Raw genomic sequence first — 21,058 nt, forward strand, 5'->3', positions numbered from 1 at the left:
ATAGCCCTCCATAAGTAACATCTCGCTTACGATCATCCGTAGGCAATAATTCGGCTTCAGTACTTCATCCAGTGCTAGTATCGCACAATAGACCAGTTGGGTATTGAATTGGAGTAATGAAGGGATGGTATTCCATTCTGAATTTCTTCCTACTCACAAGGATTCGGTCCACGATTCGTCCATTTTTGCAAGCCCAATCCTGCGCTTTGGCTGCTGGGAAGACAAGGACAAAGGGGAGCGGTGAGTGCCCAGCTCCGGGGCACTACCTAGGGGATTGAAGCCTAAATTCCCGGCAAATATCTGCCGCCCTAGAATCTCTCTGCAAAATCCTGGAATCTTTGTGTTAAAACAGATTCGAAACAGATTCGATGGCATCTCATAATATTAGAGTTACGATTCCTTGCTGGAGTCACGTCGTTTCTACTATTCAAAGGGATGTGAACCCTCAACTGCCGAAAACACACTATTCTAGGGCACGTCGCTGAAGCGAAGCGCTAAGGCTGCCTGGAAGATAACGATTTTCAGCGTGTTTCGCTTAATTACAGGGTCTCGCTACAGGTGTGTTTGATACGGCAGTTGAGGGGATGCCTTCAATTTCTCATCCAGCCCCATCATGCTGCACCGGACCCAGATACGAAGTATTACTCTGTCCTATGTTCAAACCCGTCCCCAGGCTCAATTTAATGAGCCTCTCGCGCTTCAAGATTGTGCCTCCAACTCGATTGTTTCATTGATTGCCGACATAAGAGTAGCGCGAAGTTTGTTTTACTAGAATCGATCGGCCGCTTGACTCGTGCTTTCTCATCCCGCCGTCGTTCACAGTTATCCTACGATCCCGGATCCAGACCACCATGAAGTCGGCTAACAATTCGCATCCAACGTCTTGATCTTTCTCGTCCTGATACGTAGGACGTCCCTTATTCAAATGCCATCCGTCCCTCGTCATCTCAGATTTAGAAATCCGAGGCGAATTCTGCTGACTTATCTCTATCCAGTTCGTTGAAGGAGGCGAGGTGGTGTCTTATCGTTGGCAAGCTGCAGCGTTCTTTCTATATCGATCAATCCTTGGTTCATCTTTCGGGGTGCAATTGCTGTATGCGACAATGGGTTTTTCGTACAAGTTTGCGTGCCCAACAAGTCGGAAGAGGTTATGGTCTTTGAAGAAGTTTTGCTCGTACTAGCTTGGCGGTGTGGTAGATCTCCAATTGAGACATATTTGAAAATGGAATCTGAACATCGAGATAAAGACTTCGTTGAAAAGATATAAGTAATATAGAAAAGCGGACCTGACTTATGCCAAGGCTGGGGTGAGGAATTTTGGAATTATAGACTTCGACAAGATGTCGTTCCCGTTGGTTTTCACACTGCACTCATTAAAACGCAATCCATTGACGGAATAAAGGGAACGTTCGGGAGACTGTAGTAGACTCATTTCTACTTGACTACGTTACTACATTTACAATAACAAGTTCAGGACAGTCAGAATGCAATGTTTTGGATCTTCGTCCGAATGATGACCTCAACCCTCGATCCCTAATGGAACCCCTAACTCGCGGTAGATGCGAGCTATGTAGCGTCGTCCCCGCGAACTCTGTGCCTGGCTGGACGCACCATGCACTACAAATGAGGACTTCTAGCTGTGCTAGCGTTGTCAGTCGCATGCTCAGGTTCAAGGCTACATCAAGTACAGAAGAGGTCATTCAAGGAGGTTGCGCTCAAGATGACGAACTCACTAAAGGTTTTGGGTGGTGTATGCTTGACCTCGACTGGTGAAGAACTCGCTGGACCGCTGCCTGATAAGATCATTGGAGAGTACTGGTAGTATTGCTCCCCCCGATGCCAAGGGCAAGCTGACTTTCGCAGAGAATATAATGGCCATGAGAGCATCTATAGTGCAGGAAATTCTTGACTTTATCTACGCAGAAGTGAGGAAGTATAGCAATATCGCACGCGTGGATGAGTCTCTCTGTAGGAGCGGCAGAATGAGCTGCGACGCCATGGTCTACGGTGACCTTCTCATCGGCTTACAGCAGAGCGGTCTCTGGTCTCCAGTTGAAGCTTGTAAAATTCTGGGCTCAGTCGGCCAGTTGGCGAGCACAATTCGAGAACTAAAGACTCATTCTCATCCACAGACAGGTGGCAGAAGTGGGCCAACGCATCGCGATTTCTCGGCGTTTCGAGGATTTTCCAGTCATGGAGCAGATGCTTAAGGATATGCCGACACTGGTACTTGACTGTTATGTCATACACCTGCGGAATCGAAGCACTCGTCCCTGAAGAAGTTCTTATGTTTGACTCTGCCTATTGTGAGAGGTGCTCGCAAACTCATTCCTCTATGATGGCCTGCGCTGTTAATGAGAAGAAGAGATCAGCTCCCGACGAGTGAGTGTAGGAGAGGTATGGATGCTGGAGATGAGGCAGTGTTGTAGCGAGCTAAAATTGCCCGTCAGGCTGTAGTAGTTCTTTAATGTAATAATCTATCCTTCCATGCGCCTTGATGTATCGTCTGGTTGATTTGGAGCAAGCAACGAGCTTTCATTCCTGAGCCCATCTTGTGCAATGAGCTTGTTTAGCTTTGTTCATTATCCAGTGATTCCCTATCAGCTTGCATCTGAATCTGTTAGCTAAAAGTGGGAACGATCGAACCTCTTAGACTTTCCCCAGATTGATTTCAAGGATGGCTTTTACACTGATTGTGAACACTAGTGAATGAGATGTCTGGGTGTCGTAACTATGGTAACGGAAAGTGGACGCCTACTAGGCAGGTTGTATGAGGGTAGTTTAAAAGCACGTGAGAGCAAAATTGGACGCTGCCAAGGTAGGTAGAGATAGTTTGTCCCCTCAACTGCCGTAGCTAACACACCTGTAGCAGACCCTGTAATTAAGCGAAGAACGCCGAAGTCTGAATGCTTTGTTGTTATCCAGGCAGCTTTAGCGCCTCGCTTCGGCGCTGTGCCCTGGACAGGTGTGTTTTCGGCAGTTGAGGGGATAACTCGGTCGTCGATGTCCCGCCTATTTTTGTAACCTGTAAATTCTCGAGTTTCCAACCAGATCCCGACAAGTAACGTCGCAGGTTACAACACATCCAACTCTCCCCAGTCATGGCGCTATCTAGTGATGGCTCGTTCAACCACCTCTTTATATTTGATTGGGGAGATCTTGATATCCAGGTAACTTGCAAAGGAAAGTTGGTTGAAGGCAGGGTCGTTAGCCACGCCATCTCACTGGCTAGTCCAGTAAGTTTCCCCTGTTCCCAATCATTGGAAAGATTTTGAAAAACCGGTTAATGGAAACCTAGATCTGGCACAAGCTTCACACCCCACCTTGGACCACCTCCAACTCAATCACATCCCCACCATCATCGATCTCCTGACTATGTACAACATCGTTGCTCTTTGCGAGCAGTACGATTGTTTGTGCGTTGTCAGTCCTTGGGTCAATAATTAGCGGAAGGACTTAAAGCGTGCCCAGTGTAGTCGATAGTTTTGCCGTTTCGTCAAGAACTAGCACTGACTGCCGTTCGTTACCGCCTACTATAAACGAACTGACGTTGAGTCTAAAGCTTTAAAACGGCCGTTGGTTGGTCCGGAGGCTCGGTAAACGGGTTCGTTTTAACCCGTTTTAGCTAGTATTCCAAAAGGCGAATCGTGATTATTCTACTGTACAGAGGTACAAGGCTTATCTCAGCTCTTAGACTTTACTTAGGGGCTAAGGGGTAGCAGAGTAGGTGAGACACACTAGAAAGCTGATTAGCTCAGTGGGTCTTAGCAAGTCTTACTAGGTTCAGGATTACTAAGCTAGGAGGCCTCTTCGCGAAAGCGATCTAGAACACACGATTTCTACAGTAAAAATCACTCTTCGGGATCACTGGAATTAGATATCTAGAGTATTTAAATTCGTAGACTAGTATTTATAGGTTAAATGATAATACTGTTTTAAAAGGGCTAGGGATTAATAAAGCAATTGGAGACTCTGTAAAGGCAAATTTATAAGTTAGTTTATCTCTTCGTTCTTCAGAACGACCCTGTTCCATTTGTTTTAGCTGTACTAGAACTAACTACAGTTCGTAATTAGGTGGTAAAACTACAGTTGGTTTAAAAGCCTTAAAACGGGGTCGTTTGAACGGCCGTAAACTATCGACTACACTGAGCGTGCCAGCACTGATATCGATGGCCTAGATGCTATCCCGGAACGCCAAGCTTATATCTTCTGGGCTTTTGGGGACGTTGCTGCGTTTCGAAAGATTGCAATATCTATGGTACTAATTCGGAAATCGGCACTCTTGAGGATGATACTGATCTTGATCTTCATCTCTTACAAAAAGTCTTCCCAGAGGGTCTCTATGGTACATTTTCTCTTCCAGAGGTAGATTCTCAGTACGATTATCTAACAGATAACAAAGAGAGCATTCAAGATGCTAGATTGAATGTAATTGAGAACTTAGTTCAGATAACCTATCACGCTATATATGGTTATATCTTGGTATATGAGAAAGTGATCGAGGCGTCATGTTTACACTCATCCTTCGACTGCGACATGTATCATTACGGCGTTTTGCAACTCAAACTCGAGGAGTTGGGGCTATGACCGCAAGAAAGACTAGTAAGAGATTCAGTCAAAGCTCTAGTCAAAGTATTGGACGAACTCTCCGTTCGCCACTTTGGAGATGGAGACAATCATGGTAAATGCGCTCCGGGGACTAGTCATGGGAGGTCAAGTCCTCTTTGGACAGCATCCAGGACCCAACTCTTGAAAGTCATATCGCACATATGGCGCTCAGGATAATAATCATGGAAATGCCAGGCGGTGACGAAAACAACGACTATCCCAAATGCGTCCGCTGCACAATCCGCCATCCGACCCTTTAGGAGTGTCCACCCAACCTACGAAAGCGTTCAGAAGAATAAGACATTTTTGAAAAGAAAGAGGGATGGATTTGTAACTTCAAACTAGATGATTGCTTCAGCTTGAATAGCGCACTTTGAGCAACGGATTCTTTCGTCACCCATCCCTGGAGGAGTGATGTGAGCAGTCTGTTTATTATGGCGATATGATGGTTTCTGAATTGAAGACATGTTGTCTCCTTGGACCTCTAGCATAGCGTACTGAAAATAAATTACAATTGATCATAAGTTTGTCGTATCCAAAAAGTGAATCCTGAAAGTGAAGCGTGGTATGAATGTTACATTCGACTTGGCACCTCGCTTATTTGAAGGACGGCGGTCCGCTCCTTCCTTTTGTCAACTCCTTTCCCAAACCCTATTTCAACTCAACTTTTCTTCCAAAACCAACTTCTTACCAACAACACCATAATATACCCTTTGAAGACACCCTCCGACCATCTAACTCCCATCAGATCAACGCCGCGATGTCGTCTGCCGATTCCGTCAGCAATCCCTTCAACTTCAAGGGTGGCGACGTCAAGATCAAGGTCAAATACAAAGGAGAGGAGATGGTGGGTATGGTCGCTACTCAAGCCATGGTATTGGCAAGTCCTGTAGGTATCTTGATACATTTGAAACACCGTCACAGTTGCAAATTCCTTCGCATGAAACGAATTAGCTCATGAGCTCATGCTACAGTTCAATGCTAATGCATCTCGTAGGTCTGGGAGAAATTCATCTTTCCACCATGGTCCAACGAATCCTCAAAGGTGAAGGAGATTGATTTCAGCGGAGACGACGGAGAGGCAATGTTGATCCTACTCAATATCGCTCACCTGCAATTCTGCTATGTCCCGAACGAGTTACATTACCTGCTGCTGTATCAAATCGCCATCCTCTGCGAGCAATACGATTGTCATGCTATCCTCAAGCCCTGGCTGGAAAGTTGGCTTAAGAATGAACCCAATGATCTGTATGCAATTGGCAAGGAGGAGTGGATCTATATCGCTTGGGCATTTGGCAGGGAGAATTACTTTCGTTCAAAAGCGACGCTTTTGTTGCTACATATCGAATTACACCAGGATGGATCTCCTTTCGTTTTCTATGGCACAAAAGTTTCAGAGGTGATGCCAGACAAGTTCTTAGGTAACAGATATCCCCCTCTATGGTATGAGAGACGATATTTGCTCATCTGAAGGTGCTTGATATAGAAAATATTATGGTAATTCGCGAGGCAAAGATAAATGAGTATCTCAACCTGGTTTACAAAGAAGTTGACCGATATATGCATGGCAAGAATACCGTTTGCGGTTGCGTACTAGAACGGAAGAGCTGTGATGCAGCTCTGAATGGCGCACTCGTCCTGGAGCTTGGACGCGCTGGACTTTGGCCCCGTATCTCAGCAAAAGACTACAAGGGCACGCTCTACAGTCTGAGATTTACCATTCAATTCCTGGACATCCATCCATATCAATCAACTACGAGTTGTGAGCAGCGTCAGGATCACAGCGATTGTGGAGTAGCTTCTGCACAGAAAAAGTGGGTTGATATCTTGTGTGAAACCTTACCCAATGCAGTTCTAGACTGCCACACCCGCCATATGAAGATGAGAAACGGAACTGCTACCAGGACCGAAGATGGACAAGATCCTCGATGTGTCCGCTGCAATACTTACCACGTACCCACCAACAATTGCCCTCCCAATCCACGTAAACGACCAGCGGAATAGGATCTGTCCACATCATAAGACAGTCCTTTATCCTGACACAAGAGCAGTCCAATGGCAGGAAGGCTTTATTTTCTTAGATGGAAAGAAAATTGTCGAGGAATCTCGCTTGGCTAACATATGAAAATGATGGAAGTTGGTGGATGGTGCTTACTTCATCACATTAATATCAATGATCGAGTTTCAGCATTCGAAAAATATTGCACGAATATTCTTACTCCCATTTTAGCATCACAAACTGATGGCATATGTGGCAAAGACGATTTCACACATACGAGGGGAGCAAGATTAAAGGCAAGTAGAATTTGAGAACAATACATATCGATGAATAAAAACACGCGAGAAAGTGATCAGTTCCCACGAAGCGTGTAGAGATCAGAATGATGACTTGTCGTTGTTCTAGGACGAGGTTTGTTTCGAGCCAGTACTGGAGTGCCTAAATTAGACGAGTACGCCACCAGATTTTGATCTTTAGAATAGGTAAATGTAGCTTCTCACCTGTCTTTGAGCAGCACCGTCAACCTCTTCACTGGAAGCCCACCATTATAATCCCAAGATGGTAGATCCAGATGATCGAATATATTTGGAGGGACACTCAGCACCCCGAATTCGCGAAGCCTATCCCTTCGACAAGCGCCTTGTCTCGCTGAATGGGGACGCGAAAGTCTTGGCGCCTTCGAATTGTTGAGGCTGTCTTGGCGTTGCTCTCTTTATTGATCATCCAAGGATGTACAAAGCTGACGCATACTCTCTGTCAAGGCTGAAGGTTAATCTCATTATTTCTGAGATTGAAAAACAGTTGTCGTTCCTCCACATTACCTACCATCTGAATAGCGATTAGTCTTCAATTTCGTCCATTCGCAGTCCGAAAACAATCCAATTCAAGTAAGATTAACTCATATATGCATACATCTAATCTGTGAGTTCAATATCTGCTCTGATTTATCAGTTACCAGCAGTGGCAAGTTCTCTCTGACAGCTTTATCGAAAGCGTTTTGGCTTGACCAGTGAATGTTTGCCAAGCCAATGTCTTACTTGGCTTAAGCGAAGCCTCTACTTTCTAGTGACAAAATCATTCATGTATATTCCTACCCTTCTTGCAATCAATCAAGAACAGTCTCTGTACAAACAGCAACTGCAACATCAAGAAATCTTGACGCTAGCACAAACTTCTCCCAACAATCAACATGGCAGAACACACTCCTCATCCTGCCACAGACACGAGCAGCTCGCGTACCTCAGACATCTCAATGCTCCGGCCAAGTTCAACCGGGCCAGAGAATCCCTTCACCTTTGAAGGAGGTGATATCTGCATCACCGTCAACTTTCATGGCGAGGAGATGAAAGGCAAAGTTATCAGTGGCTCCATGGCGTCTGCCAGTCAGGTAAGGCATATTATACAAAGTGCACGTCTGACCGCAGAAACTTGGTTACTGATCTTGTTCAACATAGGTCTGGAAGAGATTTCTATTCCCACCATGGTGCAAAGAAGAAGATGGCCCTGTTAAGGAGCTGGATTTCAAGGAAGATGATGGTGAAGCTCTCTTGACACTCCTACGTATCGTTCATTTCCAATTCGCCAAAATCCCCACGTCTTTCGAGGCATCGATCAAGCCTCTCTATGACATTGCTGTGCTCTGCGAACAATACGATTGCGTTTCTATTGTCAAGCCATGGACCGAAAGATGGTGTGTTAGCCTACATGATAAGAGCTTGCCATTGTTTGCAAGTGATACCAGACGGAAGGTGTACATTGCTTGGGCTTTTGGAATGGCAGACAATTTTAGGCACACGGCGAAGACAATTCTGGAGAAATGTACGGCACAGGAGAAAGGAACCTTGCAGGACGATGAGGCTATACTCCCTGAGAAGTTACTTGGTATGAGCAGCATTTGGAACCGCAGGCTTGGATACATGCTAATAACGAGACTTGCAGAAAGCATCCAGAGTATTCGTGAGAATACCCTGACTCAACTTCTCGATATTCCCTACCAACATCTTCAAAGATGCACGAAGACATCTCCCTGTGGCGATAAACGATGCAATCCTCTCATATACGGTAGTCTCTTACTGGAACTTGGTCGACGCGGATTGTGGCCTAAAAAGACGCCAGAGGAGATCAAAGACTCCGTCACAACTATTGCAGACCTCATACGAGATATAGAAGTGCTCTATCCTCGAGAACACCCCGCAGATTTGGAATTGATGAGCTCGGAAGAGAAAACGCACTCACCGTGTCGAGTAAACTACAGCAACAAGGTATGCAGGGTCATGGCCGCTATGCCAAACCCGACTCTTGATTGCCATCTCCGACACATGCAGCTTAGGAGCGGGATCGCCACTGTTAAGGAGCTTACTGCTGCTCCATGCAGTCCGGGTTCTTCAAGTTCGTTCTCAGAGCCCGAGAAAAAGCGACCAATGGTTGTTATATCACCAACATCCAGCCCAGCGAATGCTAGGGGCTCTTCGGCTAGACAGAATGGCTCTCGCTGGTCATCCCTGAGTTCCGCAGGATCCAGGGCTCCACCCTCAACTAGCACATCACTAGGGTTCTCTTTAAACAGACGAGCATGCCGTTTGTGCGGAAAACAGCATCTTTCCTCCTTTGGTTGTGATGGAACTCCAGTTCGTGGCACGAAACGACCACTACCCTACTAGCAAAGTCTCTCATCGCCGCCCCTCCACCATCTCACCAACCGCATAGACCCGAGTATATCACACAATTTCAATCTCCAGCTGCTCGGTTCTCATCTTCCCAGCTTCCAACACCATCCTAACCTTGGCGGATTCAACTTTCGACTTGCAGCTGTCATCATTATTGGTCATGGTAGGCTAGGATGGAGGGATGGTACTCTGATTTGGAAACTGATCTGCGGACGGGTGTGAGGGATCATGAATTTATACACTCAGAAATTCAGACTGTGACTGAGTCGTTCCATTTCAAACCGAGCATTTCCTTCCTAGTGAGTACGAAGCAGAGACAGTGAAGGGTGGACACAGGTTCGTGGGACAGTGGGGGAAGATCCTAGAGCTGCAATGAATGGTTTGACAAATTTCAAATTGGACTCGACTTTTTCGTTAATTGATCCTTGCTGCGTCCTCGATGAGAATGGCGACCAGGACATCAATGGTGCCTGGTGGTGAATTGCTCATGGAGAGAATATAGACCCACGTAGTAGCTACCGTGACTTCAAAGTGTTCACGGCTCCAGACGTTGATGATTATTTATGTTTATTGAAGTCCCGTGGGGTGAGGTACTGCCAATCACTGTCATGCCCACGAAATAGGACTATCTATCATTGTGGATAACTGAGGTCTATGGTAAAGCTTGCAGACTAGAAAAAAACACCTTTGCTGAATGCGCGTACTGATTTTGATTCATATCCCGTGTATACCTCTAATACTGGCTGCAATGCAAGTGTAAATGCTCAGAAGAATGCAAAGATCTAAGAAAGCCGTCCCAGGAGGAAAAAGTAGGCCGCTAGCTAAACAGCAGTACCGTGGCCCTCCCCATCCTCATTCTCCTCCACATCCTCCGGCTTACAATCACACATATAAGTCTCTCTAAACTCCGTAAGCGGCAGCCCACTCAAAAGATTCATCGCCTTCTTCGCCGCGGCGACCTTCGCATATCTCGAGCTCTCCGCCTGCGCATCCGCCACGACCTTCCCATGCACAATAACCATCGCGACAATCGTCGGCTTGGCTCCATCAATATTCTTCAACTCCTTGGTCAAAACGCTCCAATCCGCACAACCCATGTTGATCTGCAGGAAGTTGGTCAGGAACGTGGTGGGGTGTTTGTTGGCGAAGGAGTCGTAGATGCTCATGTCGAGGAAATACCATTTGATGTGGCGGTCGAAGAAATCCTCGGCGACGGAGTAGTCGTAGCAAGAGTCGACGAATATGGCGCCGATGTAGGCTTCGACTATGTCGGGGAGGCACTTGGGAGGTTGCCGGACAGAGACCCAGTAATCGGGAGTGCAGTCTTGGGGGGACTTTCCGGCTCGGATGGCGTCTTCTTCGGCTTGCTTGCGGGCTTCGGTGATGTCGGATACGTAGTCGGAGATTTGCTTTTGGAAGCCGGTGTTGAAGAGGAGGAGATGGGTGTGGAAGCCGAGAGCAACGCAAAGGGCACCGAGAAACTGGTTGGATACCATCGCCATTTTATGCTCGGTGAGCCATTGAGGGTCTTTGTCAGGGAAATTGTGGAAGAGAAAGTTGACGCAAGCCATGTCAAGAAGGGAATCGCCAAGGAACTCTAGACGTTGATAGCTGGGGACGTGTTCATACGAGTAGGGGTATGAGGGATGGGTGAAGGCTGAGCGAGCAAGGCGGGGATAGTTGAAGTGATACGGGTGTTTCTGCTCAAGTTGCCAGGTGAGGTTGCGCTGCATCTCGGTAGCAGGAGCAGTCTGATACTTTGGCTTCGTGTAAAGCTTGTAATAGTCGGCGAAGCAAGTGACTTGATGATTTTCGCTGGAGACGAGTTCAGTGACAGCACGCACAGCAGTATCCATATCCTTGCTCTCGTGGTATGTCAATAATGCCGCGCCTATCAAAGCCTCGCAAACATCGGCAATGCTCTTGTCTCCAAGTTTGTGTGTGTTTGGTGCAGTGGCTGTCTTGCCCTTCTTCAAAACCAGGCCCTCGGGATACCAAGCTCGACGATTGAAACTCTGGGAACGGATGTATTCATAGAGCTTGAGCTTCATTGCGTTGTTCTTGAGATTCTTGTTGCAAATCAACAACATTCGATCGACGTGGTAGCTGTATTCGTCATTTTCTGGATCAACAAGTCAGTATGCGAGTGTCAATATGACCGGGCAAGACGTCTCAAGGTAGATGGGAATCTTTTGAGTTCAGGAGTATGAAAGTACTGACCTGGATGGATACCAAACAGAGAAATCGAGGTTGCCATCTTCAAGAAACAGTCGCCTAGAAACTCGAGTCGTTCATAGTTCTTGCCCATCCCACGCTGAAAGTTAATTTGCTCAGAACCATGTTCTTCCGAATTGTCGGAGTCCTTGGTGCAAGCTTCGAGAGCTAGGTTGGGGCTGATCTTGAGGTGCAGCAAATCGCAGGCTTCCAGAGCAATCAGGTATGACTCTAGACGATGAATGATAGCCGGGAAAACATATGCCATAGCAACGACAGTAGTTGGGAGTGGAGATATCTTAAGCGGCTCGAGAATGACGAAACACTTTTTGTGTGATTCCTCTTCTGGTGTGTCGAACTCGTCCAGCAAGTTACGACGAAGTGAGATGAATTCAGCCTCAATGACACGTTGATTTTCATCGAAGGTCCGACGTGATCTGGCCTTTGCCCAGAGACTACAACTGTACTCCATGATATTGTCGTTGTTCTTCCGAGTACCCTTACGAGGAGCACTGTTGGGCGGAACTGGACCCAGTGGGACGTGATCGCGAGTGACGCCGACCGTCCACAGCTTCCGTGATCCATCATACGGATCGACGATATATTTGTCCTTGAAGAACTCGTCGGGCTCAGTCTTCCAGGCCATGTTGTCCCATGGATTGTCTCCCCACTTAGCTTGGTGGTCTACAACAGACTGCAACGCGTCCCATGCAACCACAGATGCAGGATCGACATCTGCATCGCTAGCAAGCGACAATCCGGGGGCTAGGAAGTAGGACATCCTGGACGCATCTGATTCATACTCTTTACTGAATACATCGTGGAAGATGCAAAGAGTAAAGGTGTTGACCTTGGCGACAAGTTCTGGGGTAGCTGTGAGAGATCGTGACAGAGAAACCCAAGCTACCTCGGAATGTCGACCACCACCAAAGTGGAGGAAGAACGATGGGAGCTGGGACAGTCTGGAGCGAGTCAAAAGAACAAGAGGCTGTGAAGGTCGATCCAAGACCTCCGGGTTTACCAGCTTCAATACAGTGACGTAAAGCTCTTCCGGGATACCACCTACAGACCATAAAGCTGGCTTGGTTTTCATATCATATGCTTCTCGCTTCTTAGAGTCGACAGCAAGGAGAGCATTACGCATCGCGGGTAGTTGCTTGGTGAAGGTCTAAGAACAAGCAGAATCAGTATTTGTCACATTAGGAAGGTTTGTGGAAAATACTGAGAGATAAATGAATTCCCCCAATACTTACTGGCAGTAGATGCTCATCTAGATGCTTGGCCTTGATCAGCTCAAGACAGGTCTCAAAAGCTGCGGAGCACTTCGCCACTTGCTTCGTGGAGCATGGACGACCGAGGGAACCCGTGATCGGTGACTTCACAGGTAAGATGACCTCGCAAATAAATTGTTTGTTTTGGACGGTAATGACATATTCTGGTTGCAGATTGGTCTCGTTTCCACTCTCCAGCGAGTCGACGAAATTGGCGAGAACCATGAGGCTCATCTTGTAAGTCAACTTCGCACCGGCTGGGGTCTTGTAGACTCGATGGCTCTTTTCCTTGGCCAGGAAATGATCCATATCAATGTCGTTCCCAGTAAGAAGGCGGTCCTCAGGCAGGCTTTCACAGAATGTCTTCAGAATCTTCTCATTCCTCCGTACCTCCATGATGATCTGCATTTGTTCCTGATTTCCATCCTCGTACATGTGAATATACCGAGAATTGACATGTCGCGCACGACCCCGGGACTGGATATACTGAATCAGCGTGGTGTAGAGATCAAATCTGATGATAAGATTGCAATCTGGTACGTCTAGACCTTCTTCGGCGACGGATGTGGCGAAGAGACAATTGATGGCACCTTTGCGGAAATTCGTCATGGCTAGAACTTGATCGCGGAAAGACTGGTTCAAATCACCAGCTTCTCCACTTCTGGTGCCTACCAATGTGCCAACTCTCAGATGGGGTGTGCCAATATTAGGTTGCATGAAGAGCCTAGCAAGCAAGCGGGCAGTGTACCTCTGATTGACGAACACGATACACTTGTCGTCTGTGGGACGTTCGAATCTCTCTCTCAAGTATCGAATCAACACGACAACTTTTGATGAAATGTTGGTAGTGCCCGCTGTTGTTGTAGCAGGGTCGAAGTCGGGAGGATCGAAGACATGAGATTTGACGATGTCCCTGGAAGGATGGGAGGGTTAGCAATGTTCAAAACTGAAAAGGGTTCGTAAGGTATGAGAGGAACGAATGAATGTTCCTAATACTTACTGAGCTTGTTGAATCTGAGCCTTTTGCTTTTCGAGAATAGCGAGCGGGTCATTGATCTTCTTAGCATGGTATTTACGTTCAGTCTTGGCCATCAACTTCTTGGTTTCTTCTTCTGCAAGGCAAAATGGCCAGACTTGGTCAGCGCACCACGATCCCAGCTCCTTCGTAGCCCCAAACGCAAAAGTGAGAGGTTTCCTCAATACATAATTAGTCTTGAACCTATCATGCATTTGGGTATAGAGTGGAGTCTGGAATGGTGGGGGTAGCTGATTGTAAGCGGCCAATTTCTCTGTCTTCGAGCTTGCAGCAAATTGCAGCAAGCTCGTATCAATCGCTGTACAGACTTCGGAATGTAGAATAGCCTCAAGCTCAAACGCGGCTTTCTTTACATCGACACGGGCATCGACTGGAGAAGCCGTCATGCCAAAGATTTTTGGACGATGGTTCTTGTCGTGAGAGACGTAGAAGTCTTTGATAATTCGAGCATAGGCATGGTCTTTCTTGGCATGATGAGCTTCATCGAAGATCAGGAGGTTGATCTGGGACATGGAGATGAATGAACGATGCAGGCAATGGCGAAGAACCTCTGCTGTGCAAACGATGACCATGTTCTTGTCGATGTGCTTCTCCCAGAGACCCTTACTCCAAAGATCAATGCCCATGTCACCGCAAAACATATCCATGGGTTGGTCAAGATTGGCCTTCAAGACGGCATGCTGTTGGAAAACGAGTTGAACAGAGTCAACCAAGAAGAATGAGATACGCTTTCCAAACCCCTTGGCTCTATCCTCAAGTTCTTGGGCAAAAATATGACGAAGAAGTAGTAATGCAATCAGTGTCTTACCGGATCCTATTTGGGAATGTTAGAAATGTAAGGCCAGCGAGGGGCAATACTGACCTGTGTCGAGGACTGCAATGATATTCTTCTCAACAGCTTTATTGAAAAGTTCTACCTGATACTCACGGGGGCTCGAGATGATGACTCTGTTCTCTGCCTGGTCAACAAGCCATCTAGTAGACTGCTGTTCTTGAGGTCGAGACTTGATAGCCTCCTTAGTTGAACTCTCGAGGAGCTTCTGCAAATGCTCGTCAGCCACGGCGTTGAGCTTACGCTTGCGTTCGGTGATCTTGCGTGGTCTACCCGCAGGCTGAGCATCATCACTGTCGCTTTCATCGTCAATAATATCCTGTTCCTCGTCTGGGGTATTGATCGACAATGCAGCGAGTTCCGAAGGAGCTTGTTCTGAGATTTCTTGCTCAGAGGTAACGGACGACTGTATACTGGCATAGGAGCCTAAACGGCGCTTGGGCTCGGAGGATGCGACACTGTATTGTTGAGGGCGTTTGAGGTCTGCGATGACATCTTCAGTGGTTCTCGTAGCCAGAGCTGTTGACGTTGGGTGGAGGTTCAGGGCTGAGATGGGAGCACAACCGGCCTCTTGAGCCGCCTTGATAATCGCAGATGTCTGGACATTTGTCTCGACTGTTGGAGCTGATACTGAATAAAGAGGAACTGATGACACAGATGACTGCGTAGTTGACCTTAGGGAGTGATTTAGTGCTCCATTGACTTTGGAAGTCGGTTGGGTGGACAGTGAAGGCGTTGGGGACTTCTCCGGTTGGAAATCCATGGTAGACAAATCTTGTAGCTGGTACGGCGATTCTTCAGAACAGCCCTTCAGTTGGTTGAAATCCATGGCAGGAGGTCCTTGTGGCGATGACGAAGAACTGGCTTCTTGCACAGATACCATGAGAAGCCCATGCAGTTGCTGCTGGCTCTCATTCAAGCTCTTATCGAGGTAAGAGGAGGGAAGAGGCTGGAAAAGAGTTGCCTCGGGAAGATCCCAGATATTTTTTGCTTCCTGTAAGCCGCCCTCGGTGAATGAAGTCTCAAGAACCTGAGATTCAGCTTCAATCACGGGCTCAGGTTCAGCTGCGAGGGTCGCTGTCTCCGTCAATAGGAGGAGATCGTTCCATATGCTGGAGCTCAAGTCAGTCGGAGAAGAGTCTTTTATAGCAATCGCAGAAGATTCAAAATTTGAAGCTGAAGCTGAAGGCAAGTGAGAGAGTTTGCTTTTAGTTGGACTTGACGAGAGAGGAATCAAGCAATCCTTCTCCTCGATCAATTGGCTAAGATCTTGCAAGTAGCCGGTGAATGGCATGGCATAGAAGTAGTGAGCCAATCGAATCGAGATACGATGAGAAGAGATGAATAAAAGTGATAAATCGACTGCACAACAGGTGAGAAGCGGAGGAAGCAAACAAACAAAGCGTGCAGAGAATATCAAAAGAAGTGAAACTGGAGGTGATGTACGTTGTCTGGGAAGAGAGGATTTAACTCCCGGGGCTCATCATTGATTATTTACGGCATTTTGCCGAGATCCTTGGAGTGAAGAAACAAGGTTGAGTGTTGTGGTGTTGTTGACCTCGTTGATGTTGGGAGACGGTTGGCTTTGAGGGATGAAGTCTGCTTTGGGCATCTCGGCTGGGGAGACGCGAAATCTCATCGCGTCGGCTCGTGCCTTTTCTTGGCATTGCTGCCCCTCCATGCGTCTTCGTCTGATCTTCTCTCCACGAGTCCAGAACAACAACCACCCTACCACAACCTCAACTCCCGACCTTACAGTCTACGAAACCATGGCAGAACAGAGTATCAGATCACTCTACAGCTCCGCAGAGAAGCAGCGGAAGGATATTGAAGCCTCATGGGACAGCAATACTGCCACCTACCAGCAGAATGTTGCCGCCGCAATCGCAACCTACGACGACTGCCTCAAGCTCGCAGATCGTCTTTCGCTATTCAGTCCGAACGAAACACTAGAAGACTTGACTTCTGGAGATCTACAGTGAGTATCGACTGCCTTGAAAAGTAGTTATGGTGCTGACAAAAGAGATATCTTGTCATCAACTACCACCTCGCCGAACTCATTCTCCGGATATCCAGCAAAGACCGCAAAACAGTGCTCGACAGAGCTCGAGAAGCATTCGAGAGATATCTGAGCCTACTAGATCACTATGAAATCCTCGATTCTGCGCAGAAGAAGCTCTATGCCGACTACACCGAGTACCCAAAGACTTTCTCTACAATAAATAATGCAGATCCTGCGTTACGCAGAGGGGCGAAAATAGCAAATTTCAAGCTGGAAAAAGAGTTAAAGAGCAAGCTGGAGGTAAAACATTGGAATTTCATACTAAGCGCTCTGTTGACATGGTGAAGTTCCTAGCACAAAACCCAGCCTATCTCCAGAATGACGACGATGCCGTCCGCGAGCTCCAAATCACAAATATCCGTCTCTGCACACACAAGGCTTTCCAATCCCTCGAATCCCTCAACCTCGAGGAACAAATCCTCGCCATGGCCCCCCCTCCACGACCAGATGGTCCAGAATCCCTCGAGCGCGACTATAGAGAACGGATGGGCTTACGGGATAAAGACGATGGCTCTGAGGAACGGCTGGATAGGAGGGACATGCTGTCAGCCGCCAACAAAGGACCAATACTAAGTGCTGGAGGAAAACCGTTGAGACCATTTACATTATTGGATAGTAGGCAAACTTTAAAGGCTGGAGTTTTTAGGTCCGGACATAATCTGCCGACGATGACTATTGATGAGTATCTAGAAGAGGAGAGGGCGAGAGGTGGGATCATTGAGGGAGGTGGAGCGGCGAGTGGGTTGTCGCCTGAGCCGGATGAGGATAATTATGAGAAGGGTGATGAGGAGACTATGAAGGCTAGGGAGTGGGATGAGTTTACGGAGGCGAATCCAAAGTAAGTTAGCCACCCAGGTAGAAGAGAAATATGTGCTAATTGATACAGGGGTGCTGGAAATACCATGAATAGAGGATAATGAATATGTTATTTGAAGTATCCTTTTTCCCCATTTACTCTCCCAGTGATGAGCGACTCCTTACACCTCTTATTCTATTGAATTCATCTTCATGGGAACCCCTAAGGTATCAGACCTGCTTCTGAGCCTTTCAAGGCTATTGTCTATCCAGGCTTAGGCCCTGGATATTGCTCTCCCAGGTAATATTTGCTTCTTCGACTCACTCCTCCGCGCCCCAAAGAAACAAGCAGACAAGCAATCAGCCCATTCCGACAAACTGTGAGGTGATCCAACCAAGGTACAGACATCGGAAGCTTCGGTAATTTGGGTTTATTGCTATGGTAACTTAATTTATGTTTACTGTTCTCTGCTGTTCTCTGCTGTTCTCTGCAGTTCTCTGCAGTTCTCTGCTGTTCTCTGCTGGTCTTTGCTGTTCACTGCTATTCTAACCTATGCTTTCAGCACCCTCAATCATCTTGTTCCCAATCATCTTGAAATAAGACGAAGGTAGATAGGATCCAAGTCCAGGTCAGACACCATGTATGTACCATTGCTCAACATGTACGTACGAGCAAGCCCTCCCTTGCCCTCCAAGAGTGCATCTTCCGCTAGCGTGGTAGGTGACGATAGAGGTAAAACCCCAACCATGAATAAGTTCATGCTTCACTATTCAGGCTTATCACCTTCCATTGTCTTAGCAGAAAAACCATCATTTCCGTACCAATCAAGTTTTGTCTACCTCCTAGCTCTCTTCCTCCTCGATCTCCCCCTCCTCCTTCCCTTAAAATACTCATACTCATTTTCATCCTCCTCCTCGCTATCATCCCCGTAAAACTCCTCATCCTCACTCTCATCATCATCTTCACTCTCGCTTTTCACAACCCCACCACCACCACCACCACCATATCCATCCACGCTCCCAAGCGTCTGGACCCACTCCTCTCCTTTGAGGGCCATCATCTTTAGCATGGAGCTTACATTTCCATTCTTTGCTTGTGTTTCTAGTCCTTGGATGGTGGTGATGCTGTTTTGAGCTTGAGACTGAGCTTGAGAATGAGCAGTGTATGCTACATCGTATTCTTTCTCCAGTATCTGCCTCCACATCTCCCTGATATCAACTTCCTCCACTCTCCAATAGTGTCTGAATTTGTCATCCCAGGGCTTTTTATTCTTTCCTCTCTCTTCCTCCTCTCCCGCATCCTGATCTCCAGAAGAAGAGTGCTGAACATTGAGATTGAGATCAGACTTGACCTTCTCAACAGCGAGAGAAAGTGACGGGATGCCGGTAAATGTACGTTCCCAGTTTCGGTAGTCCATTGATGTCGGGGGGTAGAGGGTCAGTGGTGACAGGGAGGCGACGAGTGATGCTGTGAAGAGTTTGAGTTTATTGGCCGTAGTGTGAGTTTGACTCTCTCGATCAAGCGGCGACGACGACCATCTCCCCGTCCCAGTCCCACTTCCAAAAACCTCCTCCCCCTCCTCCTCCTCCTCCTCCATCTCAAGCCCCATCCCCCACACCTCCCTCACAGTCTTCGGCTTCAGCCACCCCCCATCCTGCACGCTCTTCATAGCCCTCAGGCTCTCCATACAGTAATTCATGAATCCCGGTGCGCGCAGTTTGGAGCCGAGTGCCCAGAGGGCTTCCCAGGTGCAGGTTTGTGCTGCGTCGGTTAGGGTCAGGAGGGTGGGTGTTAGGGTGCCGTGGTGGATGTAGCATGTGAAGAGGGTGAAGGGGAGGGGGTGGATGGTGGGGAGGGAGTAGAATTTTGGGGCTGGGAAGGGGGATGTGGAGGGGGAGGGAGTGGGTGTCGATGTGGAGGATGGAAGTGTTGTTGATGTGGGAGTCGGAGTGGTAGGGAGGTATTTTGGTGTGGGCGTGGGTGTAGGAGAGGGTGTGGTGTTGTTGTTAATCTGTTTGGAGGTGGTTGAGCGGGCGAGGAGGTTGGTGATGAACGGTGATGGAGAAGGTGTTGACATCGTCGTGGTTGTGCCCCGGGATTTCGGTGTGAACTTGCTTGGCGTAGTGATCGGTGTTAGAAGGCGTTTCTTCGACAGATTGAAGTAATACTGGTCTGATGAAATCATAATGAAATCATCGTCGTCGTCGTCCTCTTGTTCGGGAGTCTCCATTTTGACACTTTCCCCCTCATTCTTAGCCAGGCTAAGATCGATTTTTCTGCTGGCTTTTCCATTGATATTGACATCAAGGCTAGCTCCTCGCATAGCCCTTGTGAGAGCTTCTTCCAGAGCGGTGTTCGCTTTTGAATCTGGTGATGATGTTGTTGGAGTGGTGGAAAGGGACGTTGGAGGTGAAGAGAAGAGAGAAGCAAAGTATCCCGAGTGGATGGCGAGGAGTTCTTTGTGGATGGTGAAGGACTGTTGGTTGGGAGGAGCGCCGACGAGGATATTTGCTGTTCCGGTGGAGCTGAGGATTATACTGTGGATCGGAGAATTAGTCAAAGGGTTATGAGAGGAGGAGTTCAATCTAAAGATTTCAACAAAAGGGTTATCTGACAATGAGATAGAAAACTGAACCGCAAAATTTGGATAGAGAAAACAAAATACTAACCTCATCCCCACATCCCTAACCATAACCTCCTTCTGCGCATTCTCACAATCACTAATCGTCTCACATCCAAAACCACATGGACACTCGAAGAAATCTTCATCGTCGTCCTCCCCCTCCCACTCCACAGCTTTAGCGTTCTTAGCTTTAGCTCTGGCTTTAGGTGCTGCTTTGCATTTGTCCTTGGACTTGGAATCGATCTTGCGGCCTCTTCTGCTCTCATTGTGATATCGGGATTCAGATTTGAGTTGAGCTCTGCTTGTTGTAGCAGCTTTTCTGCGAGGACGAGAAGTTGCTATGGAGATGGAGTTGTTGTCGGACATGGTGGAGTGGGTGATTGAAGGGCGACGGCGCTTGGGACGTCGTGTTGGTGTACTGGTATATGGGAAGGTGTCCATGTTGTGGTTGATTGTGCTTGTATTAGGTGTCGTTGAGAGAATTGAAGCCGGGTACAGGCTGGAGGAGATTTATTGGAGGGGGTTGTTGGCTGAGACGGCTGTGTCGATCTGGAGGAATTGAGTTGAGAGGCGCAGATGGAAGCTGAAATCGAAGATGAGATTTGATGAGTTGGGATACAAAGCAGCTGTTGATTTCGTGATCAACAGTTCAGCAGAACCGGACGCAGAAGATGAAGGATGCAAGAGCTCCAAGTTGGCAAAATTTGGAGAGGGAAATGTTGATTCTTCTTGAGTTTGTGAGGAAGAAGGAGTTAAAATTGCGAGATTAAATTCTCAAGATGGTTGGAGTGAGCAGTGAATTTGTACTGCAGTGTTTGTTTGGGTTTATTGTGGTTGGACAGACAATTGAGCGTAGCGAGGACACTGACGTTCTGCTTCATATCGACACTTTGTATGGATTAGGAAATGTGACATCCGCGCACCTGAGAATCAGCCAACTTGTTGAGCATT

At 47.4% G+C, this 21,058-nt stretch overlaps 5 protein-coding genes across 5 annotated transcripts; 3 read left to right on the top strand and 2 right to left on the bottom strand.

Moving 5' to 3' along the window:
- Positions 1-5,368: 5,368 nt before the first annotated feature.
- Positions 5,369-6,612, top strand: ONS95_010836 (uncharacterized protein; the record flags this gene model as incomplete). Its single annotated transcript, XM_058504418.1, has 3 exons — positions 5,369-5,497; positions 5,606-6,029; positions 6,095-6,612. The coding sequence occupies 3 exons, from the start codon at positions 5,369-5,371 to the stop codon at positions 6,610-6,612; spliced, it is 1,071 nt and encodes a 356-aa protein (XP_058358974.1).
- A 1,184-nt stretch (positions 6,613-7,796) lies between these two features.
- Positions 7,797-9,267, top strand: ONS95_010837 (uncharacterized protein; the record flags this gene model as incomplete). Its single annotated transcript, XM_058504419.1, has 3 exons — positions 7,797-7,994; positions 8,062-8,488; positions 8,546-9,267. 3 exons carry the CDS (start codon positions 7,797-7,799, stop codon positions 9,265-9,267), a joined length of 1,347 nt encoding a protein of 448 aa, XP_058358975.1.
- A 571-nt stretch (positions 9,268-9,838) lies between these two features.
- Positions 9,839-16,205, bottom strand: DCL1 (Dicer-like protein 1). Its single transcript, XM_058504420.1, has 6 exons — positions 16,073-16,205; positions 14,657-15,738; positions 13,759-14,608; positions 12,741-13,671; positions 11,494-12,655; positions 9,839-11,395 (listed from the first exon to the last, which is right to left on the bottom strand). The coding sequence occupies exons 2-6, from the start codon at positions 15,507-15,509 to the stop codon at positions 10,095-10,097; spliced, it is 5,097 nt and encodes a 1,698-aa protein (XP_058358976.1). The 5' UTR covers positions 15,510-15,738; positions 16,073-16,205; the 3' UTR covers positions 9,839-10,094.
- A 134-nt stretch (positions 16,206-16,339) lies between these two features.
- Positions 16,340-17,623, top strand: ONS95_010839 (uncharacterized protein). Its single transcript, XM_058504421.1, has 3 exons — positions 16,340-16,604; positions 16,652-16,928; positions 16,976-17,623. The coding sequence occupies exons 1-3, from the start codon at positions 16,396-16,398 to the stop codon at positions 17,528-17,530; spliced, it is 1,041 nt and encodes a 346-aa protein (XP_058358977.1). The 5' UTR covers positions 16,340-16,395; the 3' UTR covers positions 17,531-17,623.
- ONS95_010840 (uncharacterized protein) lies at positions 17,624-20,548 on the bottom strand (the record flags this gene model as incomplete). Its single annotated transcript, XM_058504422.1, has 2 exons — positions 17,624-20,021; positions 20,154-20,548. 2 exons carry the CDS (start codon positions 20,546-20,548, stop codon positions 18,320-18,322), a joined length of 2,097 nt encoding a protein of 698 aa, XP_058358978.1. The 3' UTR covers positions 17,624-18,319.
- Positions 20,549-21,058: the final 510 nt, after the last annotated feature.

Source organism: Cadophora gregata (assembly GCF_030347475.1).
Source record: "Cadophora gregata isolate MNR1 chromosome Unknown scaffold_5, whole genome shotgun sequence".
Taxonomy (NCBI): Eukaryota; Fungi; Ascomycota; class Leotiomycetes; order Helotiales; family Ploettnerulaceae; genus Cadophora; species Cadophora gregata.

Excerpts from the sequence above, each read along its gene's own strand:
- DCL1 (XM_058504420.1), bottom strand. The coding sequence starts at position 15,509 with ATGGTATCTGTGCAAGAAGCCAGTTCTTCGTCATCGCCACAAGGACCT. Across the intron at positions 14,609-14,656 it reads CATTGCAGTCCTCGACACAG|GATCCGGTAAGACACTGATT; the intron begins GTCAGTATTGCC and ends ATTCCCAAATAG. Across the intron at positions 12,656-12,740 it reads TAGATGAGCATCTACTGCCA|ACCTTCACCAAGCAACTACC; the intron begins GTAAGTATTGGG and ends GCTTGTTCTTAG.
- ONS95_010839 (XM_058504421.1), top strand. The coding sequence starts at position 16,396 with ATGGCAGAACAGAGTATCAGATCACTCTACAGCTCCGCAGAGAAGCAG. Across the intron at positions 16,605-16,651 it reads TTGACTTCTGGAGATCTACA|ATATCTTGTCATCAACTACC; the intron begins GTGAGTATCGAC and ends CTGACAAAAGAG. Across the intron at positions 16,929-16,975 it reads AGTTAAAGAGCAAGCTGGAG|TTCCTAGCACAAAACCCAGC; the intron begins GTAAAACATTGG and ends GACATGGTGAAG.